This window comes from Aquarana catesbeiana, linkage group LG04 (assembly GCF_042186555.1).
Source record: "Aquarana catesbeiana isolate 2022-GZ linkage group LG04, ASM4218655v1, whole genome shotgun sequence".
NCBI classification, from domain to species: domain Eukaryota; kingdom Metazoa; phylum Chordata; class Amphibia; order Anura; family Ranidae; genus Aquarana; species Aquarana catesbeiana.
Window position 1 is genome coordinate 566851245 of NC_133327.1, and position 24783 is coordinate 566876027.

The 24783-nt window shown below is 42.0% G+C and overlaps 1 protein-coding gene across 2 annotated transcripts in view; it reads right to left on the reverse strand.

Moving 5' to 3' along the window:
* Positions 1-14078: 14078 nt before the first annotated feature.
* The window catches only part of MERTK (MER proto-oncogene, tyrosine kinase), a 166634-nt gene continuing 155929 nt past the window's right edge, over positions 14079-24783 (reverse strand). For both annotated transcript variants that reach the window (XM_073628043.1, XM_073628042.1), the window contains exons 18-19: positions 24410-24546; positions 14079-18950 (exon numbers count right to left, since the gene is read on the reverse strand). In XM_073628043.1, the coding sequence (XP_073484144.1) occupies positions 18467-18950; positions 24410-24546 (621 nt within the window). In that variant the 3' untranslated portion in view covers positions 14079-18466. The remainder of the gene's footprint in view (positions 18951-24409; positions 24547-24783) is intronic.

Here is a 24783-nt window from a genome sequence, read left to right on the forward strand (position 1 = left end):
GCAGCCATAACGTAAGCTTTATAATAAAGCTTACCTGTAGGTAACATTAATATCTCCTTTCAGAGCTTTGCCACGGGGGTAACATCATCGCAGCTCAGCCATTCAAACAGATGAAGCCCACAAACCCAGAAGGAAGACCGGGTGCATGAATCTCTGTCAGCTGTTAGAGTGCATCGCTGGAGGGATCCGTTCTATAGGTAAGTCTGATATAATTATGGCTTAAACCTGCAGGAAAACCCTTTTTTTTTTTGTTTAACTTTACTACCGCTTTAATGAAATCCATGTAACTATTAAGGGTGGAATGTCAAGACTAAAAACAAAGCTCACAGACATAACAGCAGACAAACTGTAACTGCTACAGCTTTTCTGTATGTAGTAGAAATTACTCTGGCAGCCTTAAAGTCATAGGGGTCTTATAATCCTATTAGCTCTAAAAGTATGACTTAAATTGTATTGTATGACATACGAAAGAATGAACATAATTGGCGGTGAGCTGTAGGTTTTCCTTGATTCCTAAGAAGCCCAAAGTAAATCAGAAGTGCTATCAAACACTTATTATAAAAAACAAAAATAAAAAATAAAAAAAATAAAGAAAAAACTGCGCTTGGAAAGGAAAAAGAAAAAACAAGCTGCGGTCATAAGTGTGGCCCACCAAAATAAATCAAAAAAAGGAAAAACCGCGCTATAAAATGATATACACAATAGTCCAATAGTGAAGTCTCATAAAAGAATAAATAGTCCCAATTATGGTCCAGGCAAGGAAGGTAGGTATGTGATATAAACTTCTTCCCAAAGAAACAGTGATGGCGGACACAGTTAGCAGAACACACCAATATATATTGCGCTTACCAGAAGTAAGCCGTAAAGGGCGAGTGGCTTTAACCCAGCCTAGGCCTTTAGATGTACACTCCAGATGAAACAGGAAGGGCGCCCTCGTCCCGTGGATCCACACAATATGGTCCGAAAAAATAAATAATAAAAATATAGCATAATATTGTTTACATAAACACCACGCCAAACCAAAAAAAGAAGTGACACTCAATTGGCCTTAAATCATGTGTGATCATATAAAATCCTATGCTGAATAGCTAGGACAATGTAGTGAGTTCATGCAATCATGCAAAAATGAAATAGAAAAAAGAATCAAATAAAATGATAAATTATAAATGGGTGAAAAATACAACGACTCCCAAAATCTGCTTACCAGATATAATTGGACAGTCAACGTGTGTAAATCACCTCAAAGGTTGTGAAAAAAATCTCCCACCAGGTGCTGAGAAAGCTATTAGTACGAGCTGTTTACCAGAAGACAGACCCTCATAGGCAGATATAGTGAGACCAGGAACCACACACTAAAGGAGCAGATATTAAACAGACCTTAGGGAATGTCCCCTTACCAGACAGGTAAAGCAAAAAGGCAGATGTATTGCAGTCCCAGCCAGACTCCCGAACGGAACGGTGTAACCAACGTCTTGACCTCTCAACCCGGACTCAGCAGCATATATATAATGAAGAGCCAATAGTGTAATACTGCATATAATGGATTTATTATAAAAAGAATCACACTTACATAGATACGAGATTAAAAGCTGTAGAAACAGTAAAAACGAAGCCGGCCGGCCTCCGGACACACTCCCGTCCTCAATCGAACGACGTGGTGACGTCAGCACGCCCCTCCCAGACACGTTTCGTCATACGTTTGACGTTCTCAATGGCGAACAGGCAGCGTGTTGAGCCACCACGTTATAAGCCCAACTCAAGCCTCGCTCTGAGTCCCGTTAGGGAAACATACAGCGCCATCTTAAGTATGGGCATCATCATCCATTGACAAACTTACAGCGCCATCTTGAGTATGGGCATCATCATCAGTTAACATACAGAGCGGGGTCATATAGGTATCCCATAATGTCAGAAGGTGCCCACACCTCTAGTCACATAGGGGCAGCTTAAATAGCATATTTATAATCTAAGGACCTCAGCAAATTCCTTTTTTTGTTTTTATCAAACACTTATGCCCTGTACACACGGTCGGACTTTGTTCGGACATTCCGACAACAAAATCCTAGGATTTTTTCCGACGGATGTTGGCTCAAACTTGTCTTGCATACACACGGTCACACAAAGTTGTTGGAAAATCCGATCGTTCTAAACGCGGTGACGTAAAACACGTTCGTTGCGACTATAAACGGGGCAGTGGCCAATAGCTTTCATCTCTTTATTTATTCTGAGCATGCGTGGTACTTTGTCCGTCGGATTTGTGTACACACGATCGGAATTTCCGACAACAGATTTTGTTGTCGGAAAATTTTATATCCTGCTCTCAAACTTTGTGTGTCGGAAATTCCAATGGAAAATGTGTGATGGAGCCCACACACGGTCGGAATTTCCGACAACAAGGTCCTATCACACATTTTCCGTTGGAAAATCCGACCGTGTGTACAGGGCATTAGAGTTGGAGACATAACTAGAAGTTGCCTTATGCAAGAAACAGAAGTGTTCTGGATGCCAGGGAAGTAAATAAGCAGATAAAGCTAGACATAAAAAGTCTGTTGCTTACATCATGTATTACAACACAAGGAGGACTCTACTTCACTTGCCTACCATGTAATGTTTGCTCTATACAGGAAGTCTTCCAAAAGAAAGTAGGTGAAACATACACAGGGATAGCCCAATTTAAAACATTCTCTTTGTTTTGGCAGCACTATTGAAGAAAATGTATTCTAATTTTAAAACAATGCATGAAAGAGCCAGAGAAAAACACATAAAAGTGTATCCATAGTCAAAACTTGTTTTATAGAGTAGGGAAGGCTTAGAACCCTTGTAAGGTTTGACTATTGATAGCAGCAAACTAGCACTCTTGCGCACAAGTGTGTTGATCAGGTGATCTGGAGTTCGAAATAGATAACATACTTACCAACTGTCCTGAATTTCCCGGGATTTAGACCCTTTTCCCTGATTTCGAGATTCCCGGGTAATGTCCCGGGAAATTCTTGTATTCCCGAATTTTCGCCGATGCCGCTATAGGTCCGTGGCCAGCGGAGCCAATGTCTCCACCGGCCGCCATTTTCCTGAAGACTAGAACAAGAGGCTGGGTGGCTGCCAATAGAAATAGAGCTGCGGCATCGCCCACCTCCCGACCCGCTGCTGGTCTGTCTGTGACCTGATGTGGGAAGGGGCGGGGGTGGGCGTCGCCACAGCTCAATTTCTATTGGCAGCCACCCGCCTATTTTGTTCCACTGACTGCCTGTGCGATCCATCTGTTTTTCTGTAATGGCGGCGGAGAGAGTCTCCTCTGCTGGGGGACACCTAATGAGAGGGAGGCTTCACTGGAGGACACCTGATGAGGGGGGCTCCACTGGGGGACACCTGATGAGAGGGGGCTTCACTGGGGGACACCTGATGAGAGGGGGGCTTCACTGGGGGACACCTGATGAGATGGGGTCTCCACTGGGGGACACCTGATGTATGGAGGGACTCCGCTGGGAATGCCTGGTGTAAGGAGGGACTCCGCTGGGAATGCCTGGTGTGAGTAGGGACTGCGCTGGGATTGCCTGGTGTAAGGTGGGACTGCGCTGGGATTGCCTGGTGTAAGGAGGGACTCCGCTGGAAATGCCTGGTGTAAGGAGGGACTCCACTGGGAATGCCTGGTGTAAGGAGGGACTTCGCTGGGAATGCCTGGTGTAAGGAGAGACTCCGCTGGGAATGCCTGGTGTAAGGAGGGACTCCGCTGGGAATGCCTGGTGTAAGGAGGGATTCCGCTGGGAATGCCTGGTGTAAGGAGGGACTCTGCTGGGAATGCCTGGTGTAAGGAGGGACTCTGCTGGGAATGCCTGGTGTAAGGAGGGACTCTGCTGGGAATGCCTGGTGTAAGGAGGGACTCTGCTGGGAATGCCTGGTGTAAGGAGGGACTCTGCTGGGAATGCCTGGTGTAAGGAGGGACTCCACTGGGAATGCCTGGTGTAAGGAGGGACTTCGCTGGGAATGCCTGGTGTAAGGAGAGACTCCGCTGGGAATGCCTGGTGTAAGGAGGGACTCCGCTGGGAATGCCTGGTGTAAGGAGGGATTCCGCTGGGAATGCCTGGTGTAAGGAGGGACTCTGCTGGGAATGCCTGGTGTAAGGAGGGACTCTGCTGGGAATGCCTGGTGTAAGGAGGGACTCTGCTGGGAATGCCTGGTGTAAGGAGGGACTCTGCTGGGAATGCCTGGTGTAAGGAGGGACTCTGCTGGGAATGCCTGGTGTAAGGAGGGACTCCGCTTGGAATGCCTGGTGTAAGGAGGGACTCCACTGGGAATGCCTGGTGTAAGGAGGGACTGTGCTGGAATTGCCTGGTATAAGGAGGGACTCCACTGGGATTGCATTTTGTAAGGAGGGACTCCACTGGGATTGCCTGGTGTAAGGAGGGACTGCGCTGGGATTGCCTGGTGTAAGGAGGGACTGCGCTGGGATTGCCTGATGTAAGGACGGACTCTGCTGGGGGCACCTGATGTAAGGACAGACTCTGCTGGGGACACCTGATGCAAGGACGGACTCTGCTGGGGGCACCTGATGGCATCTGGTGGCAGGCAACGTGGCAGGTGACATGCTCAGGGGTCCCACTGATTCTGGATTATGGTGAGTTGAACGATTTCATTCTATATTACAATGTAATTCTATAGTACAATGTATTACAATGTAATAATAATTCAATCATCCTGACACCACAACAACCATGGTGCTGGGATGATTGAAGCGCTAACACCAGGTGTTTGGAGTATCTTTATCTGCTGATTTGTTAAACTCTGGAATACACATTTTTATTGTGGTGTAGGATCTGGGCCTGCTGTCCCTCCATCCCTCTTTCCTTCCTTCTCTCTCCTTCCCTCCTTCTTTCCTTCTTTCTCTCTCTCTCCCTCCCTCTTTTCCCCTTTCTTTCTCCATCTCTCTTTCATCTCAGACTCTAACCAGACCCCCATCTGAACCACGCCCATATAAGCCACGCCCACTATTTCCCATAAACCACGCCCATTTTTCACTGCGCCACACTTTTCTTTTTTGCTATGTCATGCCTACAAACGCATGCCCCACCCCCTAATTATATTAAGACTCCACCTACAGCCAAATAAGTGTCCCTATACATTTTTTTTACAATGTTGGCAACTATGAGATGTGTCTCAGGCCCTGCTGCCCTCCGGGATAGGGATATCCTAGCAGTCAAACAAAGAAAAAGAGGGCGCACCAGTCTTGTGCATTATCCTTTGATGAGCCTAATAAAAGAATATATTAAAGAGAGAGAGAGAGATGTGTACACACATAAACACATACACACACCCCCATACAATTTATGCATACACATGTACACATACATGTATTGCATAAACATAACATAAAATGTCTGAACAAAAATGCCCAAAATAACTGTCGGGCATAGTGTGTACTAACAGAGCATGAAAAAATTAATTAATTAATTAAACATATCTAACAGAGTTGTCACTCTAGTCCTGCCCCTCCCCACTGGACCGCCCACAATTAGTGGGTGGGTCACTGGGGCCTCTCTGGGATGGGTTCAATGGATGCATTTGTGTATTTAAGTAGCTGAAGGAGGCAGCACTGCCCGGCTCTGAGGAAGAAGGTACTCCTTCGAAACGCATCAACCAGCAGTGGTTCTTGTGTCCTCTCCTTCATCAACTGGAGACAATGTTGCCAACCATCAGTATTTTTACTGGCAGCCAGTAAAAAACAGGAAATTGTCCCCTGCCAGTAAATGCCAGTCAAAGTAAAAGGTTGCCAGTAAAAAATATGGCTCTGATGCTCGGCTTGGTCCAGAGTTGGCTGAGACCATCCCAGTGCCTGCTACAGTGTGATCATGTGGCTCTGGCGGAGGCGGTGCCTAAACATGTCGTGTGATGTCATGGTGCAATGAAACCAAGCAGAACGGCCAGAGCCTCGTGTGCGGGTCTGTTGTATTGGAGCAAGGCAAGCTGGGACCGGGACCATCAGTGCTGTTTAGACTGGAATGGACTGGAGGGACCGCTTGGCTTGGAGAGAGACTGTCACTGTGACTCAGGAGGGAACGTGATGTGTTGGTGAGGTCTCATCATCATCTGTGCTGCTGCACACTGCTGTCAGTGTCACTGTGAGTCAATTTTATGTGTATGTGCGCCCATTCTAATTTCTTACCCTTCTGAGTCCTGTCCCTGAGCTACTTACTTACTATATCAAAAATAAAATAAGAAATATGTTTTTTGCCTTATCTACTTTAAATCATATTGCTAATTGCATATTGTACTTATTTGTAGCCTAAATACTCTTATTTGCACTTAAAACTGTAATTTTGTAACTTTTGCAAATGCCAGTAAAAACTTGGCTGTGCCAGTAAATTTTGGGTGTTGTGTCAGTAAATTTTAATCTGGTAGTTTGGCAACACTGCCTGGAGACTGTTGATACCAGACCTACTGCCATCAGATTAAGGCTTTTATATTGCAGTTTTCCTTCACATGTTTCTGAATAGTTTTTAATATATTCTTTTATTAAGGTTTGACTATTGTCTGGGATGCTATTACAAAGATTTTCCTTCAACTTCTGATCTGGAGACAACATTTATGAGATAGTGAGGGAAAATCTCCAATTGGGAAGGAGGAAAAAAAACTGACAGGTGTTCTAGTATTCTTCTACTTAAAGAGGAGCTCCACCTTAAAAAAAATTATTAAAAGCCAGCAGCTACAAATACTGCAGCTGCTGACTTTTAATAATTTGACACTTACCTGTCCAGGGTGCCCGCGATGTCGGCAGCAGATGACAAGCAATTGCTCGGTTCTCAGCTGCCCCCGCCGTCATCCTCAGTCAGGTAATCCGGAAGTGAAGCTTTGCGGCTTCACTGCCCGTTTCCCTACTGCGCATGTGCGAGTCGCGCTGCACGTCTTCACTGGTCCTTGTTGTGTTGTGGGAACTGTGTGTTTCCAAGAGCAGAATGGGGGGGGGGGATTGGGGCGGCTAGCTATTCCCAGAAGTGGGTGCAAATACCTGTATTATACAGGTATCTGCACCCCCCTCCCCCCTGAAAGGTGCCAATTGTGGCACCGGAGGGGGGTGGGAATCTGATGAGCGGAAGTTCCACTTTAGGGTGGAGCTCCGCTTTAACCACTTGACCTCCAGAAGATTTCCCCCCTTCATGACCAGGCCATTTTTTGTGATACGGCACTGAGTTAATTTAACTGACGCAGTTATGCAACGCTGTACCCAAATAAAATTTATTACATTTTTTCCCACAGATAGAGCTTTCTTTTTGTGGTATTTGATCACCTCTGCTTTTTTTTGCACTATAAACAAAAAAAATAACAATTTTGAAAAAAAAAACAATATTATTTGTTTTCAGCTATAAAATATATCCAATAAAAAAAAGTATAAAGTCAAATTTCTTCATAAATTCAGGCCAATGTGTATTCTGCTACATATTTTTGGTAAAAAAATTCCAAATAAGCGTATATTGATTGGTTTACGCAAAATTTATAGCGTCTACAAACTATGGGATATTTTTATTTATTTTTGTTTACTAGTAATGGTGGCGATCAGGAAATCATAGCTGGACTGCAATATTGCGGCGGACATTCTGACACTAACTGACACTTTTTGGGAACCAGTGACACTAATACAGTGATCAGTGCTAAAAATATGCACTTTCACTGTACTAATGACACTGGCTGGGAAAGGATTACCACCAAGGGCAATTAAAGGGTTAACTGTGGGCCTAACCAGTGTTTCTGTGAACTGTGTGAAGTGCTTTTACTAGGTTTTTACTAAACTCCACCCCCCCCCCCCCTCAGCACTGAGATCTGCCTTGTTTACATAGCAGCATCTGTAAATTAGCCAGTCTCCTTGCCCTACAAAAAAAATACAGTGGCACAAAAAATGTATGCAAAAAATGCATAAAAAATGCATCAATGTCAAACTACAAAATCACATTAAAAATGATCAAGTCGCAGCTGCACTAGTGCAAAACTAGCCTTATACAGTACATACTCATTTGCTGACCAAAGATAAAAGCACTCATGTCCTCCAAATGTGCAACAGTTTTTAAACTTTTTTTTTTTTTTTTTGAAGAGTTAGGGGCTCATTCACACTATGTGCGATGACTTGAGTTTTTCCACACTGGATAAATGCAGGTCACTGCTAGGGCACTTAGAAAACTATTGTTGTCCCCCATTCACATCACAACACTAGTGTGATGATGGCACCGCATATCGCTACACATCTACACAAAACATCGTGCTGCTGTGCAGTGACATGAACAAAGTGTCTCTATGTAACTATAGGCCTCATGCACACTGGACGTTATAAAAACGCCTGTAGCATTAGCTTTAGTGTTTTTGCAGTAGCGTTTTTCAGTGTTTTTTTTGTAGTAAAACTATACTCCCACAAAAGCTTATGGCTCAAAAATAACGCCAATAAACGCTGAGAGTCCACGTTTCTCAGCTTTTATCAGTTAGGGCGTTTTTACAGCTGATAACTCCTCTTAAAACCCACTAGTTCTGGGGGGGGGGGGGTTTCCAGCCAGAAAACGTCCCTGCAAAAAACGCTGATAACAGCCTATATGTGCATGGACACATAACATGCTGGGGAGTTTATTGGGTGCAGAAAAAAATGTCTGAAGCCAAAAACAGCAGCTGTAGAAACATCCAGTGTGCATGAGGCCTAAGGTTACAAATAGAAAAAAAAAACAAGCAGTATGATGCACTAAAATGCGCATTGCACTGCCCCCTGCCGCAGCCAACACTGCACTAGCCTGCAAAGTAAAACACAGTAAAATATTTTGAGGTTTACTGCAATTGAGACATTTTTCCTAGACATGAAATCCCAGAAGCATTTTTTATCGGACAGCAAACGCACAAGAATACAAATAGAAACATAACAAAACACACTGACATTGCCATAGTTACATCCCATTCTATATCAGACAAAAAGCTTATCAGTTATCAAATATTTTGTGGAAATGGAGAACTCAATCATGAATTTTAAATCTTTTGCAACTTAAAGTACATTTAAAGGCAAAAGTTCCTTTTTGATGGAGTTGAAACGTTTAAAACCCTGTCAGGTTTTTATTGCCATGTTTGAAGGAGGTGTTAGGTGGCAAACAGTGCAGGTTTCCCATTTGCCCAATAGAGGGTGCCCTTTCCCCATAGCTGAAGCATAGGACTTGTTTACACTATTATTGAAATTGTCATCAAATTCATCAATTGAAGTATCTAGGTTTGGTCCTAGAGTCACATCTCAGGTTAGGGTTTGTTGCACAGGAGAAGCTTCAGATTCTCTTGTCTGAGGTTCAAACTCTACAATTCAGAAGCCATTCTACTATCTGCTTCCATTTGAGTCTTGGGGATGATGGTAGCCTTCTTCGAGGCAGTTATTTTGCCTAATTTAATTCCAGACATGTGCAACGCAGAATTCTGTTGTTGTGGGTCAAATCATTCCTGGCCCTGGACTGGACGATTTGGTTGATGCCAAAGGCCTGGTTTGGTGGCTCATAAATCCGGCTGTGGAGTTAGGAAAAATGCTTTATTTCGGTCTAATGGAAGATCCTCCAGTGGAAGCCAGTCTGTTTAGCTGAGAGGGAGTCCTAAGAACTTTGGTTCAGGGTGCTTGGTCATTAGAGAAATCTTGTCTCCCAATAAACATCCTGGAGTTTGAGGGGATTTGGCTTTTGGAGGGCCATCATGTAGCATACATTAAACATGTCTGGGCATGTCTATCTTGGGCAGAACTTCATAATTCAGTCTTTTCAGCCATGTACATTTCAGGTGTAGACAGTTGACAGTTGGCTGTGTCCCAAGTGATTTGAGAAAGAGAGGCAATGCCTCAAATTATGTAATCTTGGAAACCCTAGGCTTACTGGCATTGAGGACTCTGGCAAAATGACTACCTATGGACTTCCTGCCCATGGATGATGCACTTCCTGATTATTGATAACACACTTCTGGTCTGACGCTGAACCTTCGGTGTCTCTGCTGGCTTGTTTGCGGCCACTTTCTTCAATTATATCTATTCTCAATTTTGGACTGCGGTCCTTGCCATACCCGCTGGTCGGATTACTCACAGGAGTGCTTTCCATTTACAGTCCCATTGTGATAGAGGTGCTACCCATTTGCTGCAATGCATGGAAACCATAGTAAGTGCATTAACATTCGCATCAACATTGTCTTTATTTATAGACTGTGGATTTTTTTTTTTATTTGATCTGTTTGTTCTGATTCAATAAAGTGCATTTTGGACATTTCTTGCTACTGGACATTCTGTCACATTAATATCACCATCACTATGGATGGATAAAAAACTGACTAAAAGACAGAATTCAGAGAGTAGTGGTTAATGATTCCTACTCTGAATGGTCTAAGGTTATCAGTGGTGTACCCCAAGATTCAGTGCTGGGACCTTACTTTTTAATATCTTTAGAAATGATATAGGGTCTGGGATTAAAAGTAACATTTCTGTCTTTGCAGATGCACTAAGCTATGCAGTGGAATAATGTCCTTACAGGATGTCTCCAATTTACAAGCCGACCTCAATGTACTGTTTAATTGGGTGACTATGTGGCAAATGAGGTTTAATGTAGATGAATGTAAAGTTATGCACTTGGGGGCTAAGAATATGCATGCATCATACATACTAGGGGTACAACTGGGGGAATCAATGATGGAGAGGGATCAGGGGGTTTTGGTAGATCATAAGCTCAATAATAGCATGCAATACCAAGCTGCGGTTTCCAAAGCGAGCAAAGTCCTTTCTTGTATTAAGAGAGGTATGGACTGCAGAGCGAGAGATATTTTGCCCCTGTTCAAATCATTAGTAAGACCTCATCTGGAATATGCAGTTCAGTTTTGGGCACCAGTTCTCAAAAAGGATATCGGGGAACTGGACAACGTGCAGAGAGGGGCAACCAAACTGATAAGAGGCATGGAGGAGCTCAGCTATGAGGAAAGATTAGAGGAACTGAATCTATTCCCTCTTGAGAAGAGGAGATTAAGGGGGGATATGATCGTATGATTGACATGTACAAATACATAAGTGGACGATATTGTGAACTTGATGTTGAGTTATTCACTTTAAGGTCATCACAGAGGACTAGGGGGCTATCTTTACGTCTACGGAAAGGTTTCTTCACAGTAAGAGCTGTGAAAATGTGGAATAGACTCCCTCCAGAGGTGGTTCTGGCAAGCTCAGATGATTGCTTTAAAAAAGGCCTGGATTCTTTCCTAAATGTACACAATATAACTGGGTACTGACATTTATAGGTAAAAGTTGATCCAGGCAAAATCTGATTGCCTCTCGGGGGATCAGGAAGGATTTTTTTCCCCTGCTGTAGCAAATTGGAGCATGCTCTGCTGGGGTTTTTTGCCTTCCTCTGGATAGACAGTGGGTGTAGTTTTGTGTACATGGGATTGTATATTTTTTTTTGGGGTTGAACTTGATGAACTTGTGTCTTTTTTCAACCTAACTATGTAACTGTGTAACATTGCCACCAAAACTCATGATATCCCCAGTGTCCTTGCGCTAGGTTTTATGTGTTGTTTGTTTGGTTTTTTTTCCTATCCTTGTGTGGGAATTCGTGGCAGCAGGACTGCTGGGATTAGGTTGCACATTGGCCTCAGGGGTTTAGCGCCTTGGTTCAATTGCTGTGTTTCCACTGGATTTGATCCTCCTGCCATGCAGCTTCAGCAACACACTGGACAAGTTTGTAGTCAGATGCATGGGTCTCCTGGAAGAAGTAGATGCTCTAATGGTACTACATTAGACATTTCTCATCCACAAGGTGGTTTTCCTTGTATCTGTTCTACCAGGTGGACTTTTTGGTCTCCCAGGCGGCTGAGCTGCTGCAGTTCTCAGTTTTCTGTTTAATGGACCTGTTAGCAATCGTTTGCTGTTTCGTCCATCCCTCAGTTGGACTACTTTTGGACATCCCAAAGGTTTAACCTCCCTGGCGGTATGATTATTTCGTATTTTAGGTGCTGAAAGCGGTACAATTATTTTGCATGGAAATTTGGCGTTTTCTATTGTAGGCCTCTAATTCTTAACAATAACACAAATCTGTCCAAACAAGAGTCTAGTAGATATCCCGGGTATGATGAAGTTTGAAACACAAAAACATAAATTATAATATAATAAATAAATATAAATAATTAAAAAAAATAATAATATAATAATAATAATAATAATAAAATAAATTTCCCCACGATTCACTATCGCTCAATTCTGCAAGTGTTCTAATTTACTATCACTGTTTTCTAGCTGATCTAAAGCCACTTTTTACATAAAGGGACACTTTTTGGTTGCTATGGACAATCTCCAGTTTCCAGGCAGAAAGAACAGTATATATCATATAAAACTGCGTGCAGGGCATGGGCCAAAGCACTGGGGACAAAAGGGATGTGAAATAATTTCATACAGTACTGTAATGTACTGTATGTGTTATGGTTTTTACAATTTTTGAATTTGCCGCCAGGCTCCGCCCCCGTGCGTCACGCCGCTCGCAGGGAACGGAGCCTGGCACAGAGAGGCTTCGGAGGAGACACAGCCCACGGACACTGCGGGGGACATCGCAGGATCCTGGGGACAAGGTAAGTAAAGCCGCACCAGGATCCTGCAATGTAATCCCTAGTGTGGCTCGGGGTTACCGCTAATGGGACTGAAATTTAACCCCGAGCCACATTAGGGAATACCGTCAGGGAGGCTATGACTTCCTTTGTCCCTCAATAGACAAAACTCATATTAATTTTTTTTTCTTTTGGAGTCCATTGAGGGACACAAGTATGACCCCTCTGTGTTTGTGATCATGTTGTTAGTACTGATTTGCTACAAAAATGAGGCATGCAAGTAGTGGGGGGGGGGGTTATCATGGGCTAGCCTAAAGTTTTTAGACTGCCAGCTTCCTATGCTCCTGCCTAGCAGTATAACCCGAAGGTTTTGGACTTGAATTATTGAAATCAGCAGAACTTCACCACATTAACCTAGCTAAGCGCATTTTCTTTTTTTCGTACTGTACACTGGGAGCAACTGTTGAAAGTCCCTTTTATTATGAGGATTTCGCGGGCATCGACCATTTGAAGATAATAGCACCTAGGACCAGCTCCAATGTCATCTAACAAAACCCCCATTACCTAAAAAAATAGCAATTTTTAAAATTGAATTTTTACTTCAGTCATCCAGTCGTATGTGAGCATGATTACACGATTGTGTATTCTTTTTAAAGTGGATTTTTACCATAAGTGAAAGTGAAAGTTCTCCATTCTTTCAGTAAACTGGTTTGGCTGACCTAAAAGACCATTGGCACCCTGTGTCCTACCTTAGGGAGAAGTCATACCCCTTTGGGGGGTGGGCAAACACACCCTTAAGTACACTTTTTAGTGTGTTTCACCTGCATTTTTTTTTGTACACTTAATGGTCTTTCCACCTTTAGGTTTTTGTACCACCGTGGATTTAAAAAAAAAAACAATCGTACAGCTGGAATATTATAACAGACCCCAGTCATACCACCTGATAAAAGGTCACAGGGTAATTAAATAGAACTATATCTATCCAGTTCAATCAAAATGTCCAAAGAAAATCACAGTGATCCCCAATAACAATTGGAAAACCCCCAATCAGGGCTGGTGTTACCACTAGGCAAACTAGGCAGCCGCCTAGGGAGCACTGATGTTCCTACTCTCTTCTCTCTGCAGCAAGCAACTAAGTCCTTGTATCAGCAGGCAGCTGCCGCTCCGTTCGCACATAGTGTCAGAGGCGCAGCGGCGGTGGAGGCCTGTGTCCCGACTCCCAAATTAATGGCAGCAAGCAAACATTCATTGATGGGCACTATTAGGCTGCATTGATGGGCACTGGTAGGCTGCATTGATGGGTGCTGGTGAGGCTGCATTTGATGAGTGCTTCATTAAAAAGGTGGGGTATACATGGGCAGGGCAAAGGGGGTGGAGCCAATGGGGGGTGGCAAAATGAGGTTTTGCCTAGGGTGTCAAAAAACCTTTCACCAGCCCAATCACACACAGGCTATTATCAAGTTATTTTCTTTTTTAGACAATTGACATTTTAGCTAATATTGAAAATACAAATAGAGTTACCAAATAGTTTCTTTATTTAAATCAAAGTTCTGAAGGACATACAGTGCGCCTTCCTGCTACATATATATCCATTACAAAAATATACATCTGAATTACTGGCTCATGGTGAACATGTTTTTGGACAGCTATCTTGTCTGACTGTGTAACAATTTTAGAGAAATGTGATTAATTTACACTTGTAGGGTTTTGTTGATATTCTTACAGTACATTTTCAGCGTGTTCATAGAGAAATGTGTTTTCATGGAATGAAAAAAATGTAATATTATATTTTATCCTCCTAAAAGGCTTGACGCATTTTAATAGATGGGATACGGTGCACAAATCTAGACATATTATAACAGTAATTTAATTCCGTCTTTATATTCAAAGCTTCAACCACAAACTTTCGTCAAATTTCCTCCCTCTTTGAAGCCACCTTAAGGATATAAAGTATACATTAGTCATCACATTTACAGCTTTTTCCCAGAAGTCTGCCTAAGATACAAGTCAGATTTCAGGCATCCACTGCAACTAAAATTTCATTTTTGGTGATATACTTCTAATAGGAACAGGTCTAAAGGGATGCAGACCCAGAAGCTGTCACAGCTGACTGATAATTATGAAACCACACCCATTAGACCCACTCAGTACAGAGGCACAGACAAACACACAGGGATTTCTTCAGAATAGCAAAAGGTAGGAATCCGCAACAAAGGTTGTTATAATCCTTGCAATGTACATAGATCACCCAGGGGGGTATGTTTTTTTTTCTCAACAAAAGTGGAGTTACGCTTTAAATATTTCTCCTCTTTGTATCCTTTGCTTGCAGTATCATAGAGGTCTCACAACTTCCCATAGCTGAGTGGTAAACAACAGCAGCACCCCTACTATGAGACTCAAACCTAGCCAGTGAGATACAAAGGTTCTCATAGAAAATACATTTAGTTTAAAGCAGAACTCCAGGTGGATGTTCAACAGCCATTACATATACAGTATATATTGTACAACATATTACATAGTATTGCAATCTTCTATACAGCAGCACTTACAGTATGAGAGAGAGAGAGAGAGAGAGGGGCAGCACTGCGAGCCAATTAGATTTGCTGATAAAGAAAAGGCTGCTGCAAGGAATAAGCAGACTGAGCAGAGAAAGTGGTGTCATCCTCCTGATTACATTAGGTGGTAGGACTGTGCAGATCGCAGGAGTAAATGGACACATATACAAATTCGTTGGCAAGTAAAAACTGCTTATGTATGTATGTACAGTATGTATGTATGTATGTATGTATATATATATATATATATATATATCAGTTGAGTATTTAGCTGTTTTTCTAAAGTTCAGCTTTAAACTCCTTTTGCAATACCAGAAATAAAAGCTGCCAAAACTAAGTCCTCCTCTCCTCTATAGCCAAAGAAGCTGCCATTTTAGCCTTAGTTTGCACTGCAGTTGTAATGGTGCTTCACTTGTGAGCACAAGCAACTGTGACAGGTATCATTCACAGTATGCCTTGAACATAACTGTTTTGGGAAACACTTAGGCTGGGTTCACACATGTCCGGCTGCGGTTTGCAGTCCGGAGTCTGGTGCGTTTCTGTTCACCATTTCAGGTGTGATTCAGGTGCGAATTTTTACCTGGACCAGACCCAAACACACAGAGGGCCCTTTTTGAAACCGCAGCTGCCCCGGACATGTATGAATCGGCTCCATTGGAAGGCCTTCACATTCACATGTTATGTGAATTGGATGCGGTTAAAAAATTATCCAATTCGCATGTATGTAAACCCAGCCTTAAAGTGATGATAACCAAAGAAGTCTTAATTGCCATAATTCATTCACAAATATCATAAACCGTATTTATCGGCGTATAACACGCACTTTTTTCCCCTGAAAATAGGGGGAAAATCATGGGTGCGTGTTATACGCCAACAGTGTACCTCAGAGGGGAAGCAGGGGGCGAGTGCCGCTGGAAATCACAGAGCTGGCTTCTTCTCTCCACTCGGCTCGCCGACACACAGTCCTGCATTGGACCAGTGTTCTGTCTATCACAGGAGCTGGTCCAATGCCAATGGTGGAGGCGGGACTGTGTATGTGACTGCCGACTGAGAGTGAGGAAACAGATCTGTGATTTCATCCGAGATATAGTGAGCTGCATTGGCGCACAACAGGCTGAAGGTGGGCACACAGGCTGCAGGTGGGCACACAGGCTGCAGATGGGCACACAACAGGCTGCAGATGGGCACACAGCAGGCTGCATATGGGCACACAGCAGGCTGCAGATGGGCACACAACAGGCTGCAGATGGGTACACAAAAAAGTTTTTTTCCTGAAACTTCCCTCTTAAATTGGGGTGAGTGTTATATACGCCAGCGCGTGTTATACGCCTATAAATATGGTATATCATGTCACTGTATTCCTTTTTTTTAAATCCTCAGGAATAAGTACCTTATTCCTGCAGCATGATCCTTCCCTGTTCTTTGGCATCTGTAGGGAAAGATCCTTAGGAGGGGCTTCTATTGCTCTGCTGATGCATGCTCTCTATAATATGAGTGTATGTCTGCACATCCCTGATTCGTGCTGTGCCTGTCACATGACTAAAAATAAAACAGTTTCAGAAAAGCAATTCAAACTAAATTATGAATATCAAAAAACTGTTTATAGCTCACTATAAATCTTTATTGAACATCAACTGTGTATATTTTGTGCATTAATATGGTGTAGGCATAGTCAAAAGTGAGTGGCATTAGCTTTCATTTTGTTCAGATGGCATCCGTATCTAAGACCCCTTTCACACTAAGGTGCTTTTCAGGCGCTTTGATGCTAAAAAAAGCGCCACGAAAACCTATTTTCATTAAATTCAATGGATGCTTTCCCACTGGGACAGTGTGCTGGCAGGGTGGTGAAAAAAACACCCCTCTCCATTGAAATGAATGGATAGCGCTTCAAAAGCGCCTGAAAAGCTCTTCAAAAGCACCAGAAAAGCTCTTCAAAAGTGCTCAGTGTTTTACTGGCAGTTTACAAGCGCCTCAGTGTGAAAGGGGCCTAAGGCTCTTTTTTACTTTACAGGTATTAGCAATTACATTTGATATATTTAATACTGATTTATTGTAAAGCTAAGCTTTTTTTGTCAGTTTCTTAGTGAATGTAATCAATCAGCATACTATATATATTGTTTAGCAATAGGAGGACATGGAGGAGAAGGGAGGGAGTGTCATTTACCACTGTGTATACACCCACATGTGTGACTCTATAGTCATGTGGGCTGCACAGATAAGAAAAAGGAGGAAATGAAGAGCATAGAAGGGAACTGAAATTGAACATGCTCCATAGAGGACACCAGCTGGTGTACACAATCTCAGCTTGCAGTGGGGAAACAGAGAAGATGGGAGGGACAGCTGAAGGCAGAAATAACCAGGTATATTTCACTCTACACAAAACAAATGCTTTTGTGGCTTTGTGAATATGAGCACTCTGTTATATAGCATGTAATGATTGTTTTTCAAAGTCTGGGTTTAATTACACTTTATGGGTTTAGTTCTACTTTAAGTTTTGTGCTCTGAAAAAAAACGTAGGGACTGCAGCAGGGTTTCCATGTTACTATATTGAGTTTGATCTCAAACAAACAGGATTTCCAGCTTCTCTAACACGACGCAAGTAAAGCTTTAACTCTAAGGGGTACAAATGCCTGTGTTCCTGAATGTGCGTATTATCTGTATTTAATGCCATGAGGTTGATTGCGTTTATAATGCTAACAATTCACTTGCACATTTTTTTATCCAATAAAACCAAGACTGAGTTCATGACAATCTTTGGTGATGGATGGCTAATAATACACTGCAACTATCATACATTGGGGTTTATTTACTAAAGCTGGAGAGTGCAACCAGAACCAACCAACCAGCTTCTAGGTTTTATTGCCAAAGCTTAATTGAACAAGCTGAGTTTAGAAGCTGATTGGTTACCATGCACAGCTGCACCAAATTCTGAGTGCTCCAGTTTTAGTAAATCTACCCTTTTGCCTTAGCCCCAGCCTATTTCACATTGCCTACACTTTTTATACAGAGCATTATACTGTTCAGGTTTTTCAAAGGCACAAACCTAATTCGTTGCAAATACTCCCTGTAGCCCTTATAATTATATATACACAATGAGTATTTACATCTCTTTTTTTCTGTTGCGTAAGAATCTGTTTTCCTCTACATATATATATATATATATATAAATACGAATGTCTCATTTCTCTATACAGAACAATGAGTGGTATTTACAATGGTTCAATGCCAGAACATTTCTCCGCAGGTAAAAAGTGGAAACTATGAATTAGATATCCTTATTCAGGAAATAAGAGCAGCTGTGATTAAGTCTTTCTTAAGGGAGGGAAAATGTTCAGTATTAGATGATTGTTCTATACTGCAATTTCAGAGTCTTCTGCAGAATCATCTGCATAGAGAAGTTCCTCAGTCAATGAGTTACCATCCAGAAGGGTATCGCTCTCACACCAGGGAGCTTTGTTTCGTGACAAACTGTCATGTAATAGTGGAGCTCTGGCTTGTTCTGGCTCCCCACCCTGCTCATCAGATGGTCCTTCCAAAATATATCGCTGTTCATCCATATGACTTCCATGGACCTCCACAATCACAACAGTAGAGTCAGATCCAGGAGTAATATGTACATACTGGGAATCCACATCAATTTGCATATCGCTGATCTCTGGGTCTTGGGTCAGGATGATGCTGTCTTCGGGTAAGCTGGTGTTAATATAAATGGCATCTTCCTTCTCTGCTGCAGGGGGCAATCCCTGAAGAAATTTCTGTAAATCATACTTTAATTCTGTGAATGTAGGTCTGTTAGCTGGGTCTGGTCTCCAGCAAATGTACATCAGTTCATACCTGATCAAGAAAATAGAACATCACAGTTAGCTTTCTTTGAATTGTTCACCTCGTCATAAAACCAGTAAACCTTTTATGTCCACTATCTGTGAGACATAGTAGATCATCTATTTGTGCATCACCAACAACATTTCTAGTTTTGCTTGAGTTGTGAGTCGTAAAAGCACCAAAAACATGAATGCTCAGATCTCATGAGCAATAATGTTTTGTATATGGAGGAGGGAAGGGTAAAGTGTGGCTTGTATGCTTCTGATAATGTCACCACTAGCTTATCATGGAGGAATCATCTAAGTATAGTAATCAAAGACAGAATTGCAAATCTATTCATACCACAATTGTTGCTTTATGTGGACATTGTACAGTTACTTTTATTGCCATCCTATCTATCCGGCCCCATCCAATAAATCTGGCCTGCTTTCGGACCGGTTAAAAATTAGGTTATACTGTCTCTGCTAGAGACAAACTGATACAACTCAGATATTTACACCAAATGTACTATACCCCTCTAAGGTTATATAAAATGGGAAGGAAAGATGACCCCACTTGTCATAAATGTCTGATAGCAGAAGGTTCATTTATACATATGGTATGGGAATGTGATAGGGTAAGACCGCTATGGTCGCAGGTAACCCAATTTATTGCTGACACGCTTGATATACCAAACATATGTAGCCCACTTCTAGGACTGTTAGGAGTTATAGAGGATGAAGTTATGAGTAATAATATGAGAACTCTATTGAGGATCCTGTTCTATTATGTAAGAAAACTCATTGCACTTAACAGAATCAGGAGAGAGCATCTTACTTTAACCACTTGACAACTGGGCACTTAAACCCCCTTCCTAACCAGTCCAATTTTCAGCTTTCGGTGCTCTCACATTTTGAATGACAATTACTCAGTCATGCAACACTGTACCCATATGAAAATTTTGTCCTTTTTTTCACACAAATAGAGATTTCTTTTGGTGGCATTTAATCACCGTTGGGTTTTTTATTTTTTGCGCAATAAAAGAAAAAACACTGAAAATTCGGTTAAAAAAATGAAATTTTCTTTGTTTCTGTTATAAAATTTAGCAAATTAGTAATTTTTCTTCGTAAATTTTGGCCACAATTTATACTGCTACATATCTTTGGTAAAAATAAGTACAAATCGGTGGATATTATTTGGTCTTTGTGAAAGTTATAGAGTCCAAAAGCTATGGTGCCAATATCTGAAAATTGATCACACCTGAATTACTGACGGCCTATCTATATTCTTGAGAACCTAACATGCCAGAAAAGTACAAATACCTCCCAAATTACCCATTTTTGGAAAGAAGACATTCCAAGGTATTTAGTAAGGGGCATGGTGAGTTTTTTTAAGTTGTCATTTTTTCCCACAATTCTTTGCAAAATCAAGATTTTTTTTAAATTTTTTTTTTTTTTCACAAAATTGTCATATTAGCAGGTTATTTCTCACACACCGCATATGCATACCACAAATTACACCCCAAAACACATTCTGCTATTACTCCTGAGTATGGTGATACCACATGTGTGAGACTTTTACACAGCGTGGCCACATACAGAGGCCCAACATGCAGGGAGCACCTCCAGGCATTCTGGAGCACCCAGGCAAATTCTGACATTTCTCTCCTACATGTAAAAATCATCATTTATTTGCTAGAAAATTACATAGAACCCCAAAACATTATATATGCTTTTTTAGCAAAGACCCTAGAGAATACAATGGCGGTTGTTGCAACTTTTTATCTCGCACGGTATTTGCGCAGCAATTTTTTGAACGCTTTTTTTGGGGAAAAAAACTGTTTTGTGCTTTAAAAAAAAAAAAAAAACAGTAAAGTTGGCCCAATGTTTTTGCATAATGTGAAAGATAAAGTTATGCCGAGTAAATAGATACCTAACATGTCACCCTTCAAAATTGCACACGCTCGTGGAATGGCGCCAAACTTCACTACTTAAAAATCCCCATAGGCGACGCTTTAAATTTTTTTACTGGTTACATGTTTTGAGTTACAGAGGAGGTCTAGGGCCAAAATGATTGCTCTCGCTCTACCGATCGCACCGATACCTCACATGTGTGGTTTGAACACCGTTTTCATATGTGGGCGGGACTTACGTGTGCATTTGCTTCTGCATGCGAGCACATGGACAGGGGCGCTTTTAAAAATTTTTTTTTCTTTTTATTGTTCATTTTACTTTATTTATTTTAGTCTGACACTTTTTTCCAAAAAAAAAAAAATTTTTGATCACTTTTATTCCTATTACAAGGAATGTAAACATCTCTTGTAATAGGAATATGTCATGACAGGTCCTCTTTACAGTGAGATATGGGGTCAGTAAGACCCCACATCTCACCTCTAGGCTGGGAAGCCTGAAATTAAAAAAAAAGAAAAAACGATTCTGGCTTCGATCGTAGCGGTGAGTCGGTAGAAGCATCGCAGGGCGGCGGGAAGGGGGGGAACGTCCCCTTCTGCCTCCCATAAGAATGATCAAGCAGTGGAACAGCTGCTATGATCATTCTTATGGTGTAGAGAATCACCGGCTGAAAAAGCTGATATCTGAATGATGCCTGTAGTTGCAGGCATCATTCAGATATCCCTGCACAAAGTCAATGACGTCCTATGACGGCGGGCGGGAAGTGGTTAAAACACATTTTTTTTTTTTAACACAAAGTTGTCCATTTATACAATATTTCTAACACATAGCATATACATACCAAAAATGACACCCCAAAATAGCTTCTCCTACTCCTCCTGAGTACGGCGATACCACATGTGTGAGACTTCCACAGCCTGGCCAGATACAGAGGCCGAGTACAGCCGAGTATGGCAGAGTATGGCTGAGCATGGCTGAGTATTGCGGGGTATTGCAGAGTAGTGCAGGGTATTGCGGAGTATTGCGGGGTGTTGCAGAGTGTTGCAGAGTATTGTGGGGTATTGCAGAGTATTGCGGGGTGTTGCAGAGTATTGCGAGGTGTTGCAGAGTATTTCAGGGTGTTGCAGAGTATTGCGGGGTGTTGCAGAGTAGTGCAGAGTATTGCGGGGTGTTGCGGAGTAGTGCAGGGTATTGCAGAGTATTGCGGGGTGTTGCGGAGTAGTGCAGGATATTGCGGGGTATTGCAGAGTATTGCAGGGTGTTGCGGAGTAGTGCAGAGTATTGCAGGGTGTTGCAGAGTAGTGCAGAGTCTTGCAGGGTAGTGCAGAGTATTGCAGGGTGTTTCGGAGTAGTGCAGAGTATTGCGGGGTGTTTCGGAGTAGTGCAGAGTATTGCGGGGTGTTTCGGAGTAGTGCAGAGTATTGCGGGGTGTTTCGGAGTAGTGCAGAGTATTGCAGGGTGTTGCAGAGTAGTGCAGAGTCTTGCAGGGTAGTGCAAAGTATTGCGGGGTGTTTCGGAGTAGTGCAGAGTATTGTGGGGTGTTTCGGAGTAGTACAGGGTATTGCAGAGTATTGTGGGGTATTGCAGAGTATTGTGGGGTATTGCAGAGTATTGCGGGGTATTGCAGGGTATTGTGGGGTATTGCAGAGTATTGTGGAGTATTGCGGGGTATTGCAGAGTATTGCGGGGTATTGCAGAGTATTGCGGGGTATTGCAGAGTATTGTGGGGTATTGCAGAGTATTGAAGGGTATTGTGGCGTATTGCAGAGTATTGCAGGGTATTCCTGGGTATTGCAGAGTATTGCAGGGTATTCCTGGGTATTGCAGGGTATTGCATCGCATTATAGTATGGAGGGATGGCTGCATGTGACTGTATTTGTCACTGAGCAGCATTGTGGGCACTACAGATGCAGCCCACAACGCTGCTACCATCTGATCCCTCCCCCTCTCCTCCCCCTCTGTACCGATCGGTACACAGAGGGGAGGGAGGAACCGGCGTCATGACATGACGCCGGTTTGTTTACATGTGACCGCTCCGTCATTTGACGCGATCAGCGGCCGTTTACCATGATCCGTGATGCGCCGGGTCCTCCGAACCCGGCGGTCACGGATGTTCTCGAGAGCAGGATTCTGGGAGGACGTCCCACGGACGTCCACCCAGGATAAACCGACCGGGCTGTAGCCGTCTTACGGCTATGGCCCAGTCGGCATGTGGTTAAACGCTTGGAAAAAGTTAGTTAACACTAATGTCACCATGTATAAACTGACATGAGTCCAGGGGTTCAACAAAAAAATTCAATAAAGTATGGGGAAAATGGGTTAACTCTGAAAACACTATACAATCAGACATGTAACTGTACAAGATAAATGTATATCTGAAATGGCAATTCGAGGGTTTGATGTGGAGATAAACGGCAGCACACATCACAAATGGTTAAGAGGGATTTTCCCCTCAGGTTTTAATTGTTTTTATCTGTTTGGAGTACACTAAAAGCATTCTATAATCTACTTGTGGAAACCCAGCAACTTTTATTGCTTTCGGTATCTAATGTGCTTTAAGTGTTCATAACCAAGTTTAGTTAAAAAAACAAAAACAAAAGGTAACCGAATACATAAATGACAAGTTATGGAAATGAATAACAATCTTTATTAATATCACAAATAATTGATATTGGATTTGTTTTAGACTGTACCTTAATTGTATATCATACTTTGTCAATTAACATGTATGAATATTTGGCAAATAAAAAACCTTTAAAAAAAAAATTAAAAAAGGTTATACTGTAAGTATGTACAGTGAAATATCTGGGCCACCTGACCAATGCTGGGTTGTGTGAATTATGGAAACATGAGTATCAGTACCAATACTTATCAGATAACTGTTTTTATTACAATCTGGTACTTTGCCTATTGGGTCCATTTTTCAGACTCAGACTCACTGTATTTCTTTTTAAAAAATTGTCTTAAATGATTATTATTAACAATGACAGACTTTCAAAATATGTGCCAACACTATTATTATTTATTATGATTTTAATTATTAGTATTTTTTAACTTAATATTTTTTAAATAATAATATGATTTATTTAAATTTTCAAGCAAATAAAATCCATGTGGTAACAAAAGCACAAATAAAATAGCTTTCAATGGAACATATTAGGGATTATTTGAATTACCCAGAATGCTTTTCAAGCTAAGAGACAAGTATCCTGGAAAGCTCAAGCCATCCCCATATATTCCATCATAAGAGCTGCATTTTGACCATTTGCATTTTAAATGCTTGAAGATTTAGAAAATAGAATAAAAAGAAGATCCCAGTGATGGCTTGTTTTCAAAGTCTGGAACTTGATCCTCCTTGGTATCTGCAGGTTAGTGCTGTTGAACAGGGCTGTAATTCATGGCATGTGACCTAATTAGCAATGAAGCTATTATGATTTAAAGGGATAGAAGGATATTTTTCTGAAAAGTCACTCTTTTATACCAGCAAAGCTTTTCCTCCTGAAACAAACTGAACATTATATGCATTGAAACAAAAGTGTGCAGTAATTATATCCATTTCATTCTGCAGAATTCAGTACTTACAGCTCATCCAGGCAGTCTGCTGGCTGCTTTAACCTATGGCCCTGGAGTAAATAGTCATATATTTCATGGTTCTGGACCCCAGGATATGGAGTCATGCCTCTGGTTGCGATTTCCCACATTGTGATTCCGAACGCCCACTGGAGATAAAACACAAAAGATTGAGGATGATATTTCCAGAAGCCATGAATAAGTCCTTTCACTGTAAAGGTCAGTCCCCACTACCCCACTCATGTTGATCACAGAAACAACAATTAACATTGCAAAGGGTTTGGACATAACAAAGTAGACTGTTCCAGGAGATTATGTAAGAGTACAACATCCATACAGCATGACAAGCAACTGCATTTCTCTTAAACTGCACAGTGTGGAAATAA